General features: G+C 37.3%; 1 protein-coding gene across 18 annotated transcripts in view; it reads right to left on the reverse strand.

Moving 5' to 3' along the window:
* The window catches only part of SORCS2 (sortilin related VPS10 domain containing receptor 2), a 528,299-nt gene that overhangs the window by 57,788 nt on the left and 450,955 nt on the right, over positions 1-19,556 (reverse strand). For all 18 annotated transcript variants that reach the window (XR_014955066.1, XR_013339870.2, XR_014955068.1 and 15 more), the window contains 4 exons: positions 16,984-17,163; positions 11,589-11,735; positions 10,066-10,168; positions 1,023-1,099 (listed from right to left, as the gene is read on the reverse strand). Coding sequence is in view for 14 of the 18 variants with exons in the window: in XM_077782740.2 (XP_077638866.2) it covers positions 1,023-1,099; positions 10,066-10,168; positions 11,589-11,735; positions 16,984-17,163 (507 nt within the window). In the remaining 4 variants the exon portion in view is untranslated. The remainder of the gene's footprint in view (positions 1-1,022; positions 1,100-10,065; positions 10,169-11,588; positions 11,736-16,983; positions 17,164-19,556) is intronic.

Genomic DNA, 19,556 nt, shown 5'->3' on the forward strand with positions numbered 1-19,556 from the left:
TTCAAACCAAGACACAGAAATACGTGTGTTGAACTGACCACAGCCCTCATTCCACACCCCCCTGTGTGGCTCAGGGTGAGGAGGTAGAGAATTAGTGAGTAAAGTTGAGCCCATGATGAAGGGAGAGGTAAGGAGAAGCTGTTGTAAGAACTGAATTAATTTCTCACTATCCTATTCTGTTATTAATTGGCAATCAAATAAATATTGCCCAAGTCAGGTCTGTTTTGCCTGTGATGATAATTGGTGACCAATTTCTCCCTGTTCTTATCTCAACCCATGAGCTTTTTTGCTATGTTCTCCCTCCCCTGTCCAGCTGAGGAGAGCAGAGATTGGTGGGCACCTGGCATCAAGCCAGGGCAAACCCAGCACACTGAGACAGAGCAGCTTAGGAAACAATACATGAAAAAGGTGAAAGATTTAACTGAAACTAGTAGTGGAAGAAAAAGCCATCCAGAGTTCAAACAGCATTACAGTATTACTGTTCCCTTTTTAATATGTTGGTATTTGTAGTCCCTGAATTTATCAAATCATGCCAAAAGACTTCAAAAATTTTATTATTTTTTCAAATCTCTTTTCACTGTCTCACTTTCAATGAAGAAAAAGTTTATGTTTTAGTAACAGCTTTCAGACCAAGAAGCAGAAGAATTTTTGCCCTTGTACCTAAGCTATGTGTTTTAGCCCAGAATGTTTGTACTGCAAGATCTCCAAGTCCATTTCATCATTAGCATAGGAAGATTACTTAAATTATTAAAAAACCTAAACAGACACTATGTTTTTTGCATAAGATACTTACAGGATCTTTAAAGAGACCAAAATACTTGAACTTCAGCAGAACCTGACAGCCTGATCAATTTGAGTCTTAGAAAATCACCTTCTTAATCTCTCAGTTTCCAAGCAAACTGGAGATAATAATAACACCTCCTTCAAAAGAGTATCTAAAGATTAGTTAAGCATTACATAATTCATCACATTTGGTACATTTAAATTATTTCCAGTTTCCTTTGATGATTTATGCCTCCTACCTGACGCCACGTGTTCCCACAGTCAGATGTTATGTACATCTCTTCCTTATACTCAACCAGCTGGGACCCCAGGTTACCTGTCACAAAAGAGGAGAAAACAAGGATCCACATGAGCAAGAGAGATGGTATCTAGTCCTGATGCCAGTCTGAGTAAGAAGTTTCCAGGTCAGAGCAAGAACTAAACACAATTGAACAAGCTTACTTCATTTCTGGTAGAACCAGCAAAATCCTTTAAAAATGCATATGTACAATTTCAAAGTCTTCCTTTCCATTGCTAGGTTGTCCATAGGTGGAAGCAATGAGGCTTGATTCTAATACAGAAATGCAGAAGTCAGAGCAACATTTTAGTTTTGTTGCTGCATGCTGAAAATTTATTATGAAACAACACGTATTTATGATGTAAGTATGAAACATCCATAAACTCAGAAGCTTTAACCATAATCATATTCTGTAAAGTTATTCACATTGAACTCAAACTGTTAAAATGAAATATTTTATCTTTAAAACTTGATGGAGTGGTAGCTAGACTAGAATCAGGTGAAATATGCAACACAAAAAGAGGGGACAGGTATTTTGAAAAATAGTAAATACAAAAGAATTGAAAGCAGAATTATTTGATTTACCTAACTATTAAGCAGAAAGCTGCTGAATATATTGACAAATAGCACTGAGGAGAATTCAGTTAACTGAATTCAAAGCTAACAGAAGTGTTAAACTTGGGGAAGATGATAGCAGATGCAGTCCCAAATACAGAGATCTCCATCTTTTAGCATGCAGTACTTCAAATAGGCAATTATTAAACCACCAGGCAATTTAGTGTTCTAGGGGAGACTCATTCATGGCACAATATTCCCTCTAAATTATATCCTCCTGGGGATTTTGACTTAAATATATGATTTGCATGTTTTCACAGTAGAAATAAGACGAAAATTATCAGATCCTCTTAAGCAGAAGAGACGATGAAAGAAAACACTTTAGATTAGCACTATGAAATTTCACTTGTGTGTTATATAAATAGCTGGTTTTTAACCACTAAACCAGATCTGTTTATGCAGAGTGTGCTTACTGGTGCTGAAAGGTTCCCAAGAGTAATCACAGTGCCTACTGCCCAAAATACACACTCTATTCAGACCATCAAGGGTGCATGTGCTCCACTCTTTAACAGGATGACTCTACATCATTTAACCCTAAATATATCCTGGACAGAATTGGAATACTTATATTGAATCAGGGAATTCATAGGAGTCAGTTAATTCCTTTAAATTGCATCTAACAGTTCAGAAGATGCCACTTCCCATTCTTGGACTTTTCTTTGGTTTTCATCTTTCCAACACACTGCACATTCTCTCATTTATCAATAATTCAGCAAAGATTTATCTGGTCATAGAATATGTTGAGTTGGAAGGGACACATCAAAATCATTGAATCCAGCTCCTGGCCCTGCACAGGACACCCCAAGAACCACACCATGTGCCTGAGAGCCTTGTCCAAATGCATCTTGAACTCATGCAGGCTTGATGCTGTGATCTTTCCCTGGGGAGCCTGTTCCAAAGCTCAATCACCCTCTGGATGAAAAACCTTTTCCTGATATGTAACCTAGACTCCCATAAATATAACCAAATGAAATAGTTCCAAAAGGAAAGCTTCACACATTAATTCAGTTATATTTTCTCCCCAAATACAGCTTTAAGATTAATCTGATCACTAGAAGGAGATATGAATGAGAAATCACCTTCTCAGGGCTGAAGGAAGGAAAGGAAGATTTGATAAATTGCATATACAAAATATTTTTCTTTTGCTATTCTTACTTTCCTCTGTTATACTTTTCACTGCTCTATCACCTGCAAATGGATATATCCTTGTGCTACTGAAGTTAATCACAGAATGTTCTCTATAGGACAGCTGGAAACAGAAATACTTATTTGCTTGATAGAATCTAACATACTGCCGTCAGTCTATACTCTTCTTTACATAGATAACTTTAATGAATGCAGTGTTAGTTTTACTCCTGAATAAATGCTGTTTATTCTACCTCTTTTCACTACTTACTGAATTCTACTTGCCTGAGTAGGTCTTTATTTTGAGCATTGCTAGGGATCTGCACTTTAAAAATTCAGTGGTAAATTGCCTTGCTAATGGAAAATTAGTCTGTAAACTAAACAGCATCTACTTGTGCTTCATTAAAAACCTTTTCTATCCAGCTGATTTAGTAATGATATTAGCAACAGCACTGTACTTGCAGCTCTGTTAAAAGACAGACATGACTTCTCCTAGTTCTGATTTTACCTTTACTGTCTTTTCTTAGAAAAAGAGCAAAAAGGAGTTGGTGGGCTCAGTTATAATTCCTCTTCATCCTGCCTAAACCACAACTGATGCCAACAGGAACAGAATCTGGGACACTGCTTTGAGAAAAAAGGACTTCAGTGATATTTGACCTTTGAAAACAGTCCATCCATGGGCCAAGGGCTGAAGCCCAGAAGTGCTGCATGCACGACCTGCTGATTGTTGACACAATGTTTAATTGTGTCATTAATGAAGGCTGTAATTTTCACTACTTCTAGATTTTTTGGGACATACAATGATATAATATAATTTTGAAAACTTTGTAAAATTAAGTCTTCAAGCAGGAAAAAAAACCAATATCCCACTTTTCTATAAGGAAGGATAAAACTTCTCAGTGCAGTTGGAGTTTGCTCTGTGGGTACCACAGCCCGTGGCCTGCTGAAAAAGAGCATCAGTGGATTAAGAAAGAAAAAGCAGGCAAGGAAGGAAAGAAGGAAAGCTGCAGCACCAGGGGAGAAAGGCAGGCTCCTGCAAAGTGCAGTGGGAAACACCCATGCAGCTAAACCTAACATGTGACAGACAGAAGGAAGTTCCACAGGAACAGATAGTGATTCAAAAGCAACAGAAAAGCCACTTTCAGCTGTTAGCCTGAAAAAGTAGAACTGGAATAAAACCAAGTCCTTCAAAGATCTAAGTGAACTCCCCCCACTTTTATTAGCAAACCCTTCTATTTAACATGTGACACAAGTTATGAGTTTTCTCTAGTTAAAAAAGTTACATTGTTTTAATTTTATTTTTCAATATGCTTATAAAAAACAACTTCAAAGATTTGGAGCATTTTGTTCTTTTTGAGATTTAAAATAAAGTACATAATTTTAGGCTCTAGCTACCTTGCAGTGTGTTGTGTTACTGGATAAACCAGCAAGCTTAACACAGTGCTTGCAATGGCACCCCATAAACCCCTTTACAACAGCTCCTTGTAATTCACATCAAATGAAATGCAAAACAATCCTGACATTAATAACACTGCAAATAAACAACTGCAAAGCCACAGCAACTAGCTCAGTAGAACTGAGAAATTCTGAACCTTTCCATCTGAGGAGAATTATAAAACTTATTTGTGGTAAATGTGGCACCCAAAAACATGTGAGCACAACTGACATTGTGACCAAGTGACACCAGGTGAGAAAGAAACAATTATGCCCAGCCCAAGAGTGGAAATCAGCAATATTTAAGTACCATTCCCACCATGTCTTGAAGTGTTTGGACTCTACCACACGTCCCAAATATCAGTGTGCTACTTTGCCTGGTGGGACACACCAAAATCTGTGCTTCTTATTACAGCTGTAAATATCTGCAGCAACTCCTCAGGTGTGCCACTACAGCACAGAAACTTTTCTATCTTGTTAGTGGGTCTGTGTTAGAACTCAAAATCCATCTGGGGGGAACAAGTAAATGTAAGTTAATACACTGAAGGAAACTCAGGCTCATACTGAAAAAGTAACTGCAATGGGAATGGGTAATCAGCTGCAGGCATGTGCTGGTTTGGGTTGTGGCAGAGTTAATTTTCTTCCCAGCACCTGGTACAGGGCTGTGTTTTGGACCTGTACTGAGAAGGGTGTTGATGACAATACAAAGATGTTTTCAGTACTGCTGGGCAGTGCTTACAGAGCCAAGGTCTTTTCTGCTCCTCAGCCCACTCCAGCAGTGAGGAGAGAGGGGGGCACAAGGAATTGGAAATGGGCACAGCTAGGACAACTGAGCCCAGCTGGCCTGGGGATATTCCAGGCCACGTGTCAGCATGTTCAGCTCAAACTGGGGAGAAGTTGGTGCAGGGGACAGGCTGGGCACCAGGTGGTTGGAGGTGAGCAGCTGTTTTCATTTCTATCACTTCTTTTTCTTGCATTTCATCTCTCTCTCTCCTTTTTATTTTCATTTCAATTTATTATTATTTATTTCAGTTATTTAAGCTGCTCTTACCTAAATCCGTGAGTTTCCTCACTTTTTCCCTCCCAATTCCCTCCTCTCCTTCCTTCTGGAGGGGAAGTAAGCAAGGAGCTGTGTGATGCTGGCTGGACTTTAACCATGCCAAAGCTATATTAGCCACAGCTACAAATGTTACTATTCTAACATGACTTCTGATCTGAGTGCCCTGAAATTCCTCTGACACATGACACAGAGTGTTTGCCATCCAGTTTCAGCAAGTTTTGTTTGTAACACAGAAATTTCTCAAATTTGCCTTATAATATTCTGTATTCTATTTGTAACTAAATTACTCATTTGTGTGTCTTCTCAATGCTTGGGAAATCATATACACCTGAATTATCCTTAAACACTCTCCCAAAGGGTTTTGCCACCAACACAGCCAGGATACTGTGCTAGATTGACTCTGCCTGAGTCAGGTTTGCTTTGCTGTTATGTTCTGACACTGCTTCTATTCAGAAAGCAAAAAACCCCCTTTTTGGCTTGCCTTTTTCAGTTTTTAATTAAGAAAAGTCATTTTTCATTTCTGTTACTTGCATTCTTAGAAACCTTTTCAAACTGTGTTTTGGGATACATGAAATCTTCTTTTTCTTTTCCATTTGTCCTGAGTAAAGGCTGATTTAAAGTAAATGCATAAAATCATGTGTTCCATCCTTGCAGAGGTGGCAGTACCAATAACTAGAATAAAGAGGCACCAACACAGCTTTTTTCCAAGCTTTCTGTAACTCTGCACATGACAGTTTAGCAGCTGGTGGCACAGGGGTGTGAAAGAAAGCAATGTTCAGTGATGTCTGATGGCCAGTGAAGTTCTCTGGAAGGGTGGTACAGCTGTGAGAAACACAGCTCTCAATACAGCTCTCAAGAGAGTTGGGCATTTTGGCAGGTTCTTAGTGGGTCACAAAAAATATAGAAGATTACTTAATTTAAAATTTACCATCTATTTACATGTTTTAAGTGCTAGTTATTGCTATGTTTGCCATAGTTTTATATGTGACTTTGGACACTTTTACAGTAAGAAGAAATAATCCCCATATGCAACGCTTAGATAATCCTTCTAATATGGAAAATCTTTTCCAATCACTTAAATTTAGCATACAGGCAGACACCTACTCCAAAAAGAGAGATGTGCCTTGCCTGGATTACTGGTAATTAATACAGTTGTAACATACCTTTGGGCCATGCACAATAAGTTAAAATTTCATGGTTTGCAATCTTGCAGTCAGAGTATAGAACAAACATCCAACCAATTTGTATTTAAATCTCCCAGACACACAGTTTTGCCTGGCAAGCTGAAGATGTGTTCAGATGAGGGAGTGGGGAATCGGAATTGAGGAACATAAAAAAAAATGTAAAGGAATTTCAGGATGTTCACTCCAAAATGTACTGAGAAATACTCAGTCACCTCCCTGTTCCCTTATCCTTTTTTGATACAGGCATCCTAGTAGGCTACTTCTGAGGAAAATGATAGAAATTCATCACAATGTATGCAATTATATTTGGCCCTGATATGACAAAAAGTAAACATAACTTTTCCAGCACTCCCTCAATTTGTGTGAAAGTGCAGAATTTACTGCTTGCTTGATTTGCCATCTGGATTGGAAGCTAAGCAGGCAATTATTGTAAACTATCACCTGAAAAAGCTACACTTCTCTAAATATTTTTCATAGAAAAGTACTTAGCAAGTTTATAGTAAAAATTTACACATCAATTGACACACATTTCATAGCTGATGCTGTGAGAAATAGAAGCTGTTGCCAAGATTAAAATGTACAAAAATCAAATGTAAATGCAAAATCCTATTGCATTTCTTAAAGAGAGCAAAGCAGTTATTTAAAATACCACTTTCATATGCAGCTACAAAATTTAATATTCTGTCTGAACAATTTATATATAGATATAAGCTAAAAATATGAATTCCTGAGAACTATTTATGCAAGTTTAACAGAGTGGTATTTTTATTTGTAAACATGAGTTTTAAAAGATGAAATTTTAACATTTTATTAAAGGTATTAAATTTTCCCAATTTTCTAGGTGTTAATGCAGTTCACCACTTAATTATTCCCTTTTCAAAAATTAAAACAATATTCAGTAGTCTCTGATCTTTCCAGAATTTTCCATATCAAAACTGTACTTAAGTCACAGAATAGTTTTCCATTACCAAAAGCAGCTGTGTCATATAAGCTTCCTAGAAAGAAGCCAAAATCTACTTTTTCAAGGGATTTTTTTTCTGCTTTTTGATCAGTAGGATTCTTATGCTGAGGAACCATATTGCCAGTTCTTATCCACTTGTTTGCATCACTCATTTCTACTCCATAGTTACACTTCCAGGAAAAAAAAAAAAATCATATTCTTTATTGTCCTTTAGTTTTTCAGCTAAAGGGGGTTTTCTTGTAAAAAATGAAATTTTGTCTATTTCCATCAACTGCCAAAGAGGCCTTCTCAGCACCTGCTCACTGATCCTGAAAATTGATTACCAGAATTGTACACAGTCATATGTCATTCTACAGTATTTTGCCAGAGTATTAATAATTCTCTGTCTCTGTTGGCAATTATTTACCTATTTCATACCAAGAATAATTTTGCTTTTTACAACACAAGGCACTGATGATTCTGAGACATGCTGTGATCAACTGACATTCATGGATCTTATAATCTTCAGTCATTTCCAGAAGATGTGCTCTCCGTAAATCTAACAGTAAAATTCCAATAGTGTGTGATATGGCCCAAATAATCTGATTCCTGGATCTACTAAGAAACTCATGTTGATTCATATAGGATTATCAGTTCAAGGATCAGGCCAAAGGAAATTCAAGCTCATTCTATGTAAAGTATTTCTGATAAGAAGTGTAAGTTTACAAGGGTATCAGGTTTGTCAGATAAGACTGAACACATGCACTGAATCCAGATGACCTGGGCATCCAAATAATGTAAATGCAAGTCAAAATCAGAGTTGATTCAGGTCATCTTTTGGCAAGGGGATGCAGTTGTTCTATAGTATTTTTAAGGCTCCAAAATAGATCCCTTTGCTCTGTTTTCAGCTACAGAAGCTTTACGTTTACCAGAAAAAGGACACACTGCACTCTCCTGCACTCAGGTTTTTAGTAGCTAACAGCAAGGTGGCTTGCAACTGAGCAAGGGTGCCTTCTATCATTCCCACTACATTACTGCTTGTTCCACAAGCAAGTCAAATTTGACATATTAGTTCAGTTCTTCATGATATCAGGATGTTATCAAAACCATTCCCTCCTGATCACATTGAGGAAAGCTGTTGACAAGTTCTCTACCTGTCAGAGTAAGACAATGTTATAGTGACAAAATGTCACCCCATTCTAGAAGGGAATTAAGGGCAAAATACTCTTCTGCAACCTGTCCTCCCTAACGTGGTCTGGGAGAGGAGTGCACTTAAAAACATCTACAAACCCCAAACAAAAGAAAACAACCCAACATCTCAACAAATATCTGTTCAACACATCAGATTACAGCGCAAAGAGAAAGAAAAATGCAATAGGAACAATGGAATAATTAAATCTTACTGATTAATTTGCTACTGGAAGGCATGACATGATGAGGCTAAAATTAAGACCCTACATTTTAAGCATTTTCATGAAAAAAAGAAGACATTTGAAATTAAAGATATTTTTTTAACATTTGAATCAATAAAGTTTGGCCTGAACACATATTAGGAATCTATCTAAAAGGGCATTGCATAAATTCTTAGTCTCATTTGTACCAATAAAAACATCACAGCGTTTCATCAGGTAGATCTGTCTCCAGTAAAATACTTTGACCTCCCTTTACATTACAGAAGAACTTGAAATCTTCAGTTATATTGAAAATTACCAGTACTGGCAGCTATCATTCTCTTTAAGCACCAAATATTCTCACCTTGATAGTCTCAGGAAACTTTCAACTTAATAAACAGTTTGTCAGAGACTAGTGTAAGATAAAGTAGAAGCCATAATTCATTGAAAACAGATGTACTTTTATGAAAAGAGAAGCCTACATATGTACATTTCACCTAAACATTATTCATAACATAAGAATAAAATAAAATAATTTTAAAAAGTTCATAGCATTGTTAACATTTAGACAATTTTGAACAATTTAGACAATTTTGAAGCAAAGAAACAGAAGATTAAATAAAATGAATAGATGGATAACAAAGATACAAAGCAAAACTGTAAAGTTATGTGAATATTTTTCTTTATGAGAATGGAATGGAATTTCCTTTATTAAATTCCATTTCATACTGACATAACTCCATATGTAAGTTATAATGGAGAAGCCACAACCAGCATTGTTCCCAATACAGTGACACATTTGCCTCTTTCAATTCCTCTCTCTTTAGGCAGAAAGGAATTAATAAAAATTACAAGACAAATTATCTGTATCCAGGCTTAAAGAACAAAGGATTGACCACTGTTTCCATCAGTTTTTCTGGGTTATTCATGATGCTGGAGGGCCTACACGACACTTCCAGAGAAAAAGAATGCAGGATGTGTCCTTCAGCCACCATCCTACCTCCACAGTGCATTAAAGGGGAAGGAGGTACAGCAGAGCATGATGTACCCAGGTGACTGATGGAGATCTGTCTGGGAAGACACAACTCTGGGCTTTTCATTAACTTATATATTGAATTATTTGATCATAAAGGATTATTCTCCAGGAAAGCCTTATTTTGGCAATGTTAGCACGGTATTCTTACAAATCCAAAGGCTAGATCTACAAAGAACCCCTGCCACATTTCAGGTCTTAAAAAGCCATGCCATGCACTTACCTGCACCCATGATGAGCCCTGGTGCAGTGTCCTTGGTGTGCACTGTGCCTGACACGTAGGGATTGTCTGCCCACCGCAGATGGAGGTGGAGGTGACAATCAGGCTTGTGGGGGAAGAAGCAGAGAACAGGTTTTAAAAATCACTGCTACCAGTTATGCTCCTACAATAAATGAAAGCCCAGACAGAGAGCAGCTTCAGCAATGTATGTCTTCATAAAGAAAAAGAATGGCTGCTTCCCATGGAGCTAAATTCCAGCCTGAAGTATCAGTCTTCACTTTGTATGAAGAATCTCTGGTGATATCTGCATAGTGTGCCACTATCTCAACAAAAAGATTTCCAAACTCAAGGAAGTCAGCATTATTATATAAACCCCCTTTTGACAGAATAATTGCTTAAAAATGTTAACAGCAACAGTGTTTGTTGGTCCCAGGTAAATGGTAAAATTATTATTTAAAACAACTGTTTGGGCTGAAATGTCTTTATTTGTAAAAAAGTGGTATGAAAAATAACATAATGACTTTAGTACACATCAAGAAGCAACTTACTGCTTCTTGGCCTTTGTGCAGTGCACTCAAAGGCCATATTGTTCACAGCAATGTGCCCAGGAGCTTTACCAGGGGCCAGCTGCCAGCACTGCCACTGTCACTGTCCCTGTCACTATCACTGTCACTGTCACTGCCACTGTCACTGTCCCTGTCCCTGTCCCTGTCACTGTCCCACTCATCTCCCATCGATCTGCACCACACCCTGCAGGCTGGAGCCTTGCAGCACAGCCCTGAACTCTTCAGAAGGGAACCAGCTGCTCCAGCCCTCCACTTCTGTCATGCAGAGAGGGAGCAAAATTCTGGCAGTGGCAGGACTGCAAGCATTTATTTTGCTCACCAATGCAGAGCTTTGAGTCCCCAGGAGCAGAGAGTCAGTGAGAAAAATACAAGGTTTTCAGTACAGCTTTACAAATAACAAAATACTATGGGCACTTGGGGCATCTAAACAACCAAAAATAATATCATCTTACAAAAAGAAAGGAATATTTTATGCAAGTTACCATGGTATTTATTTTCAAGCAACTTTCAGGAGTTCCCTTTAACAGGGAACCAACAGTTACCTTGTATTTTTTTTTTTTATGAAAGAAAAATATGAAGAGATGGAAAGAGAAAGATTATTGGTAATCTCTGTTTGACTTATGATGTGCCCCATATATCCAGGCACAAATGACTGCCATGTTTACTCTGAACTGGGTTGTGTGGTTGACATGTGAAGAAGAAGAAATGTGCCCTCTTTGTGTCAAAATGATCTCAAATATGAAATGCAGTGCACCACAAAGCCCTGACTACTCCCTCTACACAACGACTGGACTAAGAGCCTGTGGAACCACAGCTCATGCACTGCAAGCCCATTTGCCTGCTAGTCTGGCTGGTAAACTCAGCACAAAGCTCGTGGGCTGCTGGAACTACTGCACATCCTACCATGCAGATAATTCTTGCACATTTTAGAAGGAGGATGCTCCAAAAAGAGCCACTTACAGGCTTGCAGTTGGTGGGTTTGCCATTCATATCGATGTCTGGAGGGTTCAGAAAATCCCAGTCACGGCCTTTGTTGTAGGTTATCAGAGTCATAACTTTCCCGTCAATTTTCTGGTTGGCCAAAAAGACTCCTTTCACACCTCTGACCTGAAGCATAGAGAAGAAAAGTTAATATCCAGCACAAACACATTTTTTTTTGACAAGGATTATCCCTGATTAGCTGCTCTTTTGTGGCTCTGAACTGTGTATCTCAGGTAGTTTCGCCTGGAAACTGAAAGGAAAGTGGATGATGTCTTAAAACATATGAGGAAGGCAAAAATATAAGAGGAAAGGCAGAAAGGGGGAAGACAAGGACAATTACAAACTGATTTTTATTTCTAAATGTATTTAAAAAGGATTTTCAGTTCTCTCCATGTCAGAAGGCTAATCAAACTACATGTTTAATATAGCAAAACACAATATTTTATATAGCAAAATATAAAAATTATGATAGCATGGCCTCACCAATAAAATTTCCGCTTTGCATTTTCTTTAAATATAGACATCTTTAAAATGCTACTGTACAAATGATGTAAGCAATTTTGAACAACCATCTACCCTTAAACCTGAATTTCTGTACCCATATCATATAAATATCACACCAATAGGTTACAATAACACAACACAGTATCATATCTTTTCCAATTACACTGATTTGGGAAGCACTCTTGTCCTTTGCAGGAAATAAATATAGGCAGATCATCTGAGGGAGACACATTGAGGGCTGAATCACCTCTCAAGCATCTGAAATGCTTCCACACTCCAGTTAGCCACCCTTCACCTGTTTAACCTCTGGAGAAAAAATAATAACAACAAATGACCCTCTTCTCTTGGGCTGTTATTTTATTTCAAAACAACCTGTATTAGAAAATTACTACAACTCAAAGAGTTAAAGTTAGTGAGTATAATTTTAGAAGCAATCTGACAGTAATTATACCTTAATATGTTTAGTTCTAGCCCTAACATTTATATTATTAACATATTAATGTATATTCCACCCATGGGCATGAGATGAGATCTTCTATTAAAAGTGAAGGTTTCCTTAAGAGTGCTCTTGATTCCCTTGCCATTATTTATGAGACTTCCTGAATTTTTAAAAAATTCTGGACAACATATATAAACTGATATACATTTCCAGCACAGTACAGTTTGCTCATCTCCTTGGCTGCTGACTCTTAACAAAACTGAATCATTCATTACAAATAAATGCACAAGATTGATGATCAGGAATATTTACCTGCAGAAGATGATGCATTTCTAAACTTTTATATTTAAAACTTGAAATATTTACTGTTCCTTTCTTTTTCCAGCTGCCAGTTATTGACTCCATTTAACATTCATTTAGCAGAAGTCTGCATTGAAGGGGAAAAGAAGGCAACCCTACCACCAGGCTAGATTTGATACTCACTGTTTATAAATATGGGAAGGAACTGATCCAAACCTACAGAGAATAAGAATGTACTACTGGTTATGGTAACAGCCTAAAACTTGGAAATATATATAAGTTTATATAAGGAAAAAAATCTATATTAACATTTAAATACTCTACTCTCTCGTGAGCTCCTTCTTTCTTAAATCCTGTGCATATGTGGTTGGGTTATTTATCCAGGATGCTGGAAGATCAGAGCCACCTCCAAGTCAAATATACCATAAAAGTCATCTATTTGCAGTGCAGGTGAGAAAAGGAAAGGAAGAAAAGAAATTATGAACCTGCTTTCTTTACTTTCAAAGCATTTTAATCTTGCTGGGGATTTTTTACATAGTCTACCTTCGAGACACAGCTCAGCCATGAAAAGCCTGGCAGTTCAAATATTTACGTGGGAAGGCAGACTTGGGGTAAAATTTCTGTGCATGTCTTCCTTCCAGTGAACACATAAATAAATATTTAAACAATAATTAGATCAGGGACTGCAACTGAGGTTTCCCTCTGCATTTATGGATGGCAAAACCAGTGCTGCATCATGATTATTTTTGTTTCTCCTCTATTTCCCCTCCCCACCCCCTCATTTAATGAATATTTAATAATTCCATATAATCATCAAATGGGAGTCAGACTAATTTTTTTTTTTTCCATTCCCACTCCCATTTCTAATCTAACCAAGCTCCAGGGTAACTTCTCCTCTCTAGAATATGGGAAATAATATTTGAATCTATCAAACATTGAAAGGTTATGAAAACATTCCTTCCAGTGTCTCAGTTAACTTCTCTCACTGCTGCTTTAAAAGATAAAAGCCAACCAGCACTTCACAGTAGTTGCACAATGAATGAAAGGCATAAATCCTGCTTGAAATAATAAATAGGTTTCAGGCATCTATCTTCAGAGCAAGTTCAGAAATATCATGTTCGGAGTGGTGCATTAGCCTAAAACCCTATAACTAACACAAAATTATGGTGTGTAAAAAAATGGCATCTTTAAAACATCCCATCCCTGCTGTAGCATTTTCCATTTCATTTGTCCTGTGGCCTATACAAATACACACCTGACTCTGTAAATACTGGAAATGAAGTGTGTCTAATCTGTCTCCAGAATTAGGCTGTGATGCCAAGTCACCCAAATTCTTCTGTACATTCTATTCCTTGACTTAGCTCCCTAATCTAAAATTGCAACAAAAGTCTCTTTCTATCAAGAAAGGAAAAGGTTCACATTAATAATACGTTTCTATGGAAAAAAAGACATTTCAACATTGTGCAGTGCTCAGTTACTCTGATGAACAGTGCAGGAGACACTCAAGACAGCTGAACATAAGAAAATTCAAAGCACCTTTCTGCTGATTTTTAACTTCAAGCTTAGTTCTCAGAGTACCTATTTCTTAAACAGTTCAGGGAATAGTTGTTCCCCAGTACTCTCAGAAAAGCACTTTGTACCTTATAAAATTTTCTGAGACTTTCTGCTGTGACTTATTAATTGTTCCTTGTTACATTTCTGATACTCCATCCCAACAATATTCTGTTTAGTTGGTAGCAAGAAGCACAGTTCAGATGCTCCCACAGTGTTTATTAGCAGCAGTTACTGAAATGTAGAAATGACTGCTATATAATTTATATTTGTGACTAAAATTTAAATATATACAATTTGTTGTTTGGAGAAAAAAAGCATGAAGAAAGTGGACTGCAACTCATGTAGCTCTTATCTACATAAGGAGTCACAGCAGGAACCAATGTAGAGGTATTGCATTAGTATGCCCATTCTGCAAATATGCCTGTGTCAAATTTGTGACTCTTTCACACTGGCATTACTTGATAAAATTTCAAGGATATGCTCCTTGTCACATAATTCAAGGGCATGCTCTTTTTGGACATTCATTTAGTACTTAACTTATTTTTTTCTTCTCTTTTTTAAACAAGTATTTGTAAATAGTTTCCTTTTACGTGTTCAAAATAAGAAGAAGTATGGTGCAAAAAAAAAGATAAAGCATATAATAGAAAATTAATAAAGACAGACAGATACCTATTAAAATTTTATAGCAGATATACAAGTAAAAGATTAAGTGGAGTCAGAAGAAGATAACAAAGATGAACAGTACAAATTCTAAGGAGAATTATACACTGGCAGAAAGAGAAATTTTCTACCACTGAGACCTGTCTCTGTGCTGCACTGAAGGTTCCCCTTCCTGAGATGGGATACTTGCATTAAAATGCCCAAAAAAACCTATTAGACCAAAAAAAGCCATCCGCGAGGGCTGCAATATGTGTTTTATTTATTAGCAATTTTATACAGAGTAAACAACCCACACATTTTGAGCACTTGATCCCATTCTAGTAAACAAGATGAACACTAATTATTTATCACACAAGCTATCTAGAAGCCATCAGTGCTCTCCTATAAAGCAACTCAGTTTCAAAAATAGCTTAAAAAAATTGAATTGTATGGCTCCACATGTATTGCCCTTTCATGTATACTGTCCTTATGATGTGTACATTTCCTTTTTAATGTAACCCTACAAATAGATCCAGCACACAATAAACTACAATTGTATTATCTAATATGCCCTCAGTAACATTGGGAAATTATGAAACAATCAGTGTAACTGAATTAAGTTAATAATTCTTGTAGACAAAAGGATATCCAGGGGTAGCATCTCTGTACAACTTATCTGAAATTACATGCTACAGGTGATGCAAGGAGTAGAGATTGCACCTGACTGCCTTTTAGTAAAAAACACCTGAGTGCCTTTTAGCTTTGCTTGGTCACAGGGGTGCCCAAGAGTAAAATGCTGCAAACTAATGCTGTCAATAAATCACCCTGTGGGAACGTGGCTACACACAATGTGCAGCTTCACTCATTAGGAAGCCTCATTTCTAAAAAGGTAGAGCCTAGAAAATAATCACTGGTAATGGGAGACCTTTTTGTTTTACCACAGCCATTTAGAAAGAAAAAGCTAAAGAAAGATGGAGGAGATAAGGAGGAAGAAAACACTATCATTTTCCTCCACCAAGAAGAGTCTAATTACAGCCATTTAACAGTTCTGTCAGTGTGTGCCTTTTATCCAGAATTACTACAAACCTTTGCCAAAGAAATCTGGTGCACCTTTAAAGTTTTGCAGCTTTTTTTAAATTAACACTAGGCAAATTATGTGTAATGGACAAACTGAGTCAGACCAAAGCCATTTTAATGTTCTGATAATGGCCAGAAAGAACAGAACCAGAGCAAATGTACACGTTATTACATTGAAATTCATTGCACTGAGATTCCATTCCCTAAACAGGAATAGAATTGATAACAACCTGTGATACTCTTCCAAAACACTATAGTTTTTATTTTGCCAAGTGCACTGATGTTAAAATACAAGATAGATTTGTTTACAGCCCAGTTTGTTTCATAGAAAATGCTGTTGGCACAAGACACGTACTGAAAGCAAGTGGATTTGCTGTCCAATATCTAATTTTGTTGGCTCTTAGCCTTTCAGAATTGACAAAACCTAGCACAAGGCTTGCAGGATTACTACTTAAAACCCTACTGGCTAAAAGATGTCCTGCTCTTAAGTCAGGAAACATGCCTCTGAGACACCTAGAAGAAAAAATGTTGTACATAGACAGCTGCAGAACTTCTTACTTCAACAGTAAATTGTGCTGCCAGATTCACTTTTCAATATCTAAAAAAAAAAAATCTTAGCAAGATTTGGATTTGCACATCCATAGAACCCCATCCCAAGAATCTAGTTAGAGTACACAACACATTAGTAGGACAAGAGGGAAACATGTAAGTAGTAGCAATGTGCTACAAATAAGACAGAAATCCTAGATTTTCTATTTAAATATGACTGTGAAAATGCAATTCTTAAAATTAATTATACTCATAATAAAAAAAAAAATCCTCCACACAGACTACAAATAATGGAAAATATAAAATATATACCTCCAGAATATCTATCAGGACATTCTCTTCTGGCTGTTTTGTGCTCCGGACATTCTCCAGCAAGATGGAGTAGTAAACACCTTGTGGGTCAGACTGGTACAGGTTGTATGTGTCTGTCTGGTACCACTCCTGTACAGCCACAAACACCTGGTTTTCATCTGTACTGATTATCTGTAAGTCCTGTAGGAAAATAAGGTACATAATGACTAATTTTTTACATAATTTCTATTTTACAAACAGTAAGTTGGTCAGGAGAGTTTAATACTGGGGGAGGGGAAACATATGAATGTTTAAAAACAATAACTTCTCAAAATAATACTAATCAGCATGTCTGTCCCAGTGCTCCAATGTGGTTCCTCACTGCCTTCTGACTGCAGTGAAAACCACCATCGTGAAAAAAAGTATAATGAATGTGCAATATCTGTAATCTGCTTTGACTTCAGCAGGAAATGATTTCTTGAAAGGAAAAATAGGGAAAGAAAAAAAAACAAAACAAGTGACTGACTTTCCAAGATCTGGAAAAGACCCAATGGAAGAATGAAACAACATTAACAACGCTAATCTAAAAAAAAATCTTCAACTAGTAAAAAAATAGCATAGCACAAAGAGGATCAGATACAATGTACATTAGTTCACATAGAATATAGTATTTATCATGGACACAGCTCGTGTGCATTATAGTAGATTAATTTGTCTGTCTATGTCTACACAACCACTTAAATATTCAACAGAAATAACAAGAGAGTCTACATTCTGCATTCATTTTCCAGGAATTTCAGGCACGGATATTGCTACAGTTTGCTCTCAGTTTTCCCAGATTCTTCACTCCAAATGTCCCAGACAAAAAAAAAAAATGCACAGCTGGGGAAAATAATTTAACACTAATATCAAACAGAAGAAAAAAATCAGGAAGTAGCAACACTGAACTAAACTTATGAGAGAGAATAAAGGGACGAGAGTTGGCAACATGATCTGGAAGCACAAAGGCAGATGTTGGGGCTATGTAAGAAATGACATCAAGTCACAGAGACTGAAATTTGTAAGCTCTTCACGACCTTGGTACTTTACTGGGATACTGTATTCAGTTCTGGTCACCTATTACTGGAAAAGTAATACGACAATGGAGTGAATAGTAAATAAAGCTACCAGCATGTCAAGAGAATAAGAATTGAGAATGAATTAGCTTAAAAAAACCAACAAAACTCGAGAAGATAAACCAAATTCATAATAATCTCCAGACTGAAGAAAGTGTGACTAACAGGGCAACACTGAGAACTCAGCAAAGCGTGGTGGTCACACTGTAGGCAATATGCACAGTGACTGAGGCACTTAGACTAAAAAAAGACATGTATAGAAGTAAACTAATGCAAAGGAAAGATTTTTAATATAAACAGAGGAGGGTTATTAAATACTAATAGTTTAGTTAAAGTATTTTGCATATGTGACACATGTCAAAACAAGAAGTGAATAAAGAATCTAAGAATCTAAGCTCAATGCTATTTCCAAAGACTCCCATTTGAACTTTGTAGTAAAGCAGATTATTTTGTTTAGCATCTCAGGAATAGTTATCCTTTTTTTTTTTTTTTTTTTTTCTGTACTGAAAAATTACTCCAAAGAGGAGAGTTTGGTAGAAATACCAGCAAAACACAGCAACTAATCACGGCAAGTTCTTTTAAAAGTCTCTTTAATGTATAGAATGTTTCATCTCCTTCCTTAAACCAGGGCAACATGAGGTTTGGTAGCCCACATTATACAACATGGAAAATTCCCATGACTATCTGATAACAAGGATGGAAGTGAAGCTGAGTCAAAAAGAATAAAGAAACAATATTTTAATATGAAAACCTCTAGAAAACCCTTAATCTTCCACAAAGCCGGGAGCCTTCTGCAAAATTAACGACTACATTATTACAATCAAACATTTATACAGTGCCACAGAGAAATGCAGACCTCCAGGGAATGCAGGCAAGGCACTCTCCCTGCCCTGTGCTGTCCCACTCCACGCTTTCCCTGCTGAGGTGGCAGTGCCTGCTGAGGTGGCCCTTGGTGGCAGAGGCAGGAGCTGGGGACGGGCTCAGCTCGGGGTCTCCCATCCCAGGGAGGGGTGGGAGCAGCTGAGCCATCAGCACAGAACGCCAAGAGCCAAAATGTGCAGGGCACAAGGACTGGCAGATTAATTTTGGGCAGACTGTGGGGGTCACGTGAGGGAAAGAGAGGTTGGATGCAAAAGTTTACTCAGCAAATCCGAGTTCACTTTCCTCTTGGCAGTGGCTGTTACTAATAAAGATGTTTGTCCTCTCAGGCTGCTGGATGGCAACTTTGCTGAGGCAAGAGCTTAACAGATCCTGGTCATAGCAAGTGAAATTACCCTTGCACTGCCTTGAACTTTGTTCCTTCTTTTCAGAATTTATGCTTTCAGATTTCCAGCTCAGCCTTACAGCTATTTTCCTTTCACAGTGATTTCTTTTCCCTCAAGGAATAACGTAGTCCTTCAGTTATACCACCTTGCAACAATCCTGTGCATTTCCTGCCCCGTCCTTTCTGATACAATCCTCTGGGAAAGGTAACTGACA

Source organism: Lonchura striata, chromosome 4 (assembly GCF_050655825.1).
Source record: "Lonchura striata isolate lonStrDom1 chromosome 4, ASM5065582v1, whole genome shotgun sequence".
Taxonomy (NCBI): domain Eukaryota; kingdom Metazoa; phylum Chordata; class Aves; order Passeriformes; family Estrildidae; genus Lonchura; species Lonchura striata.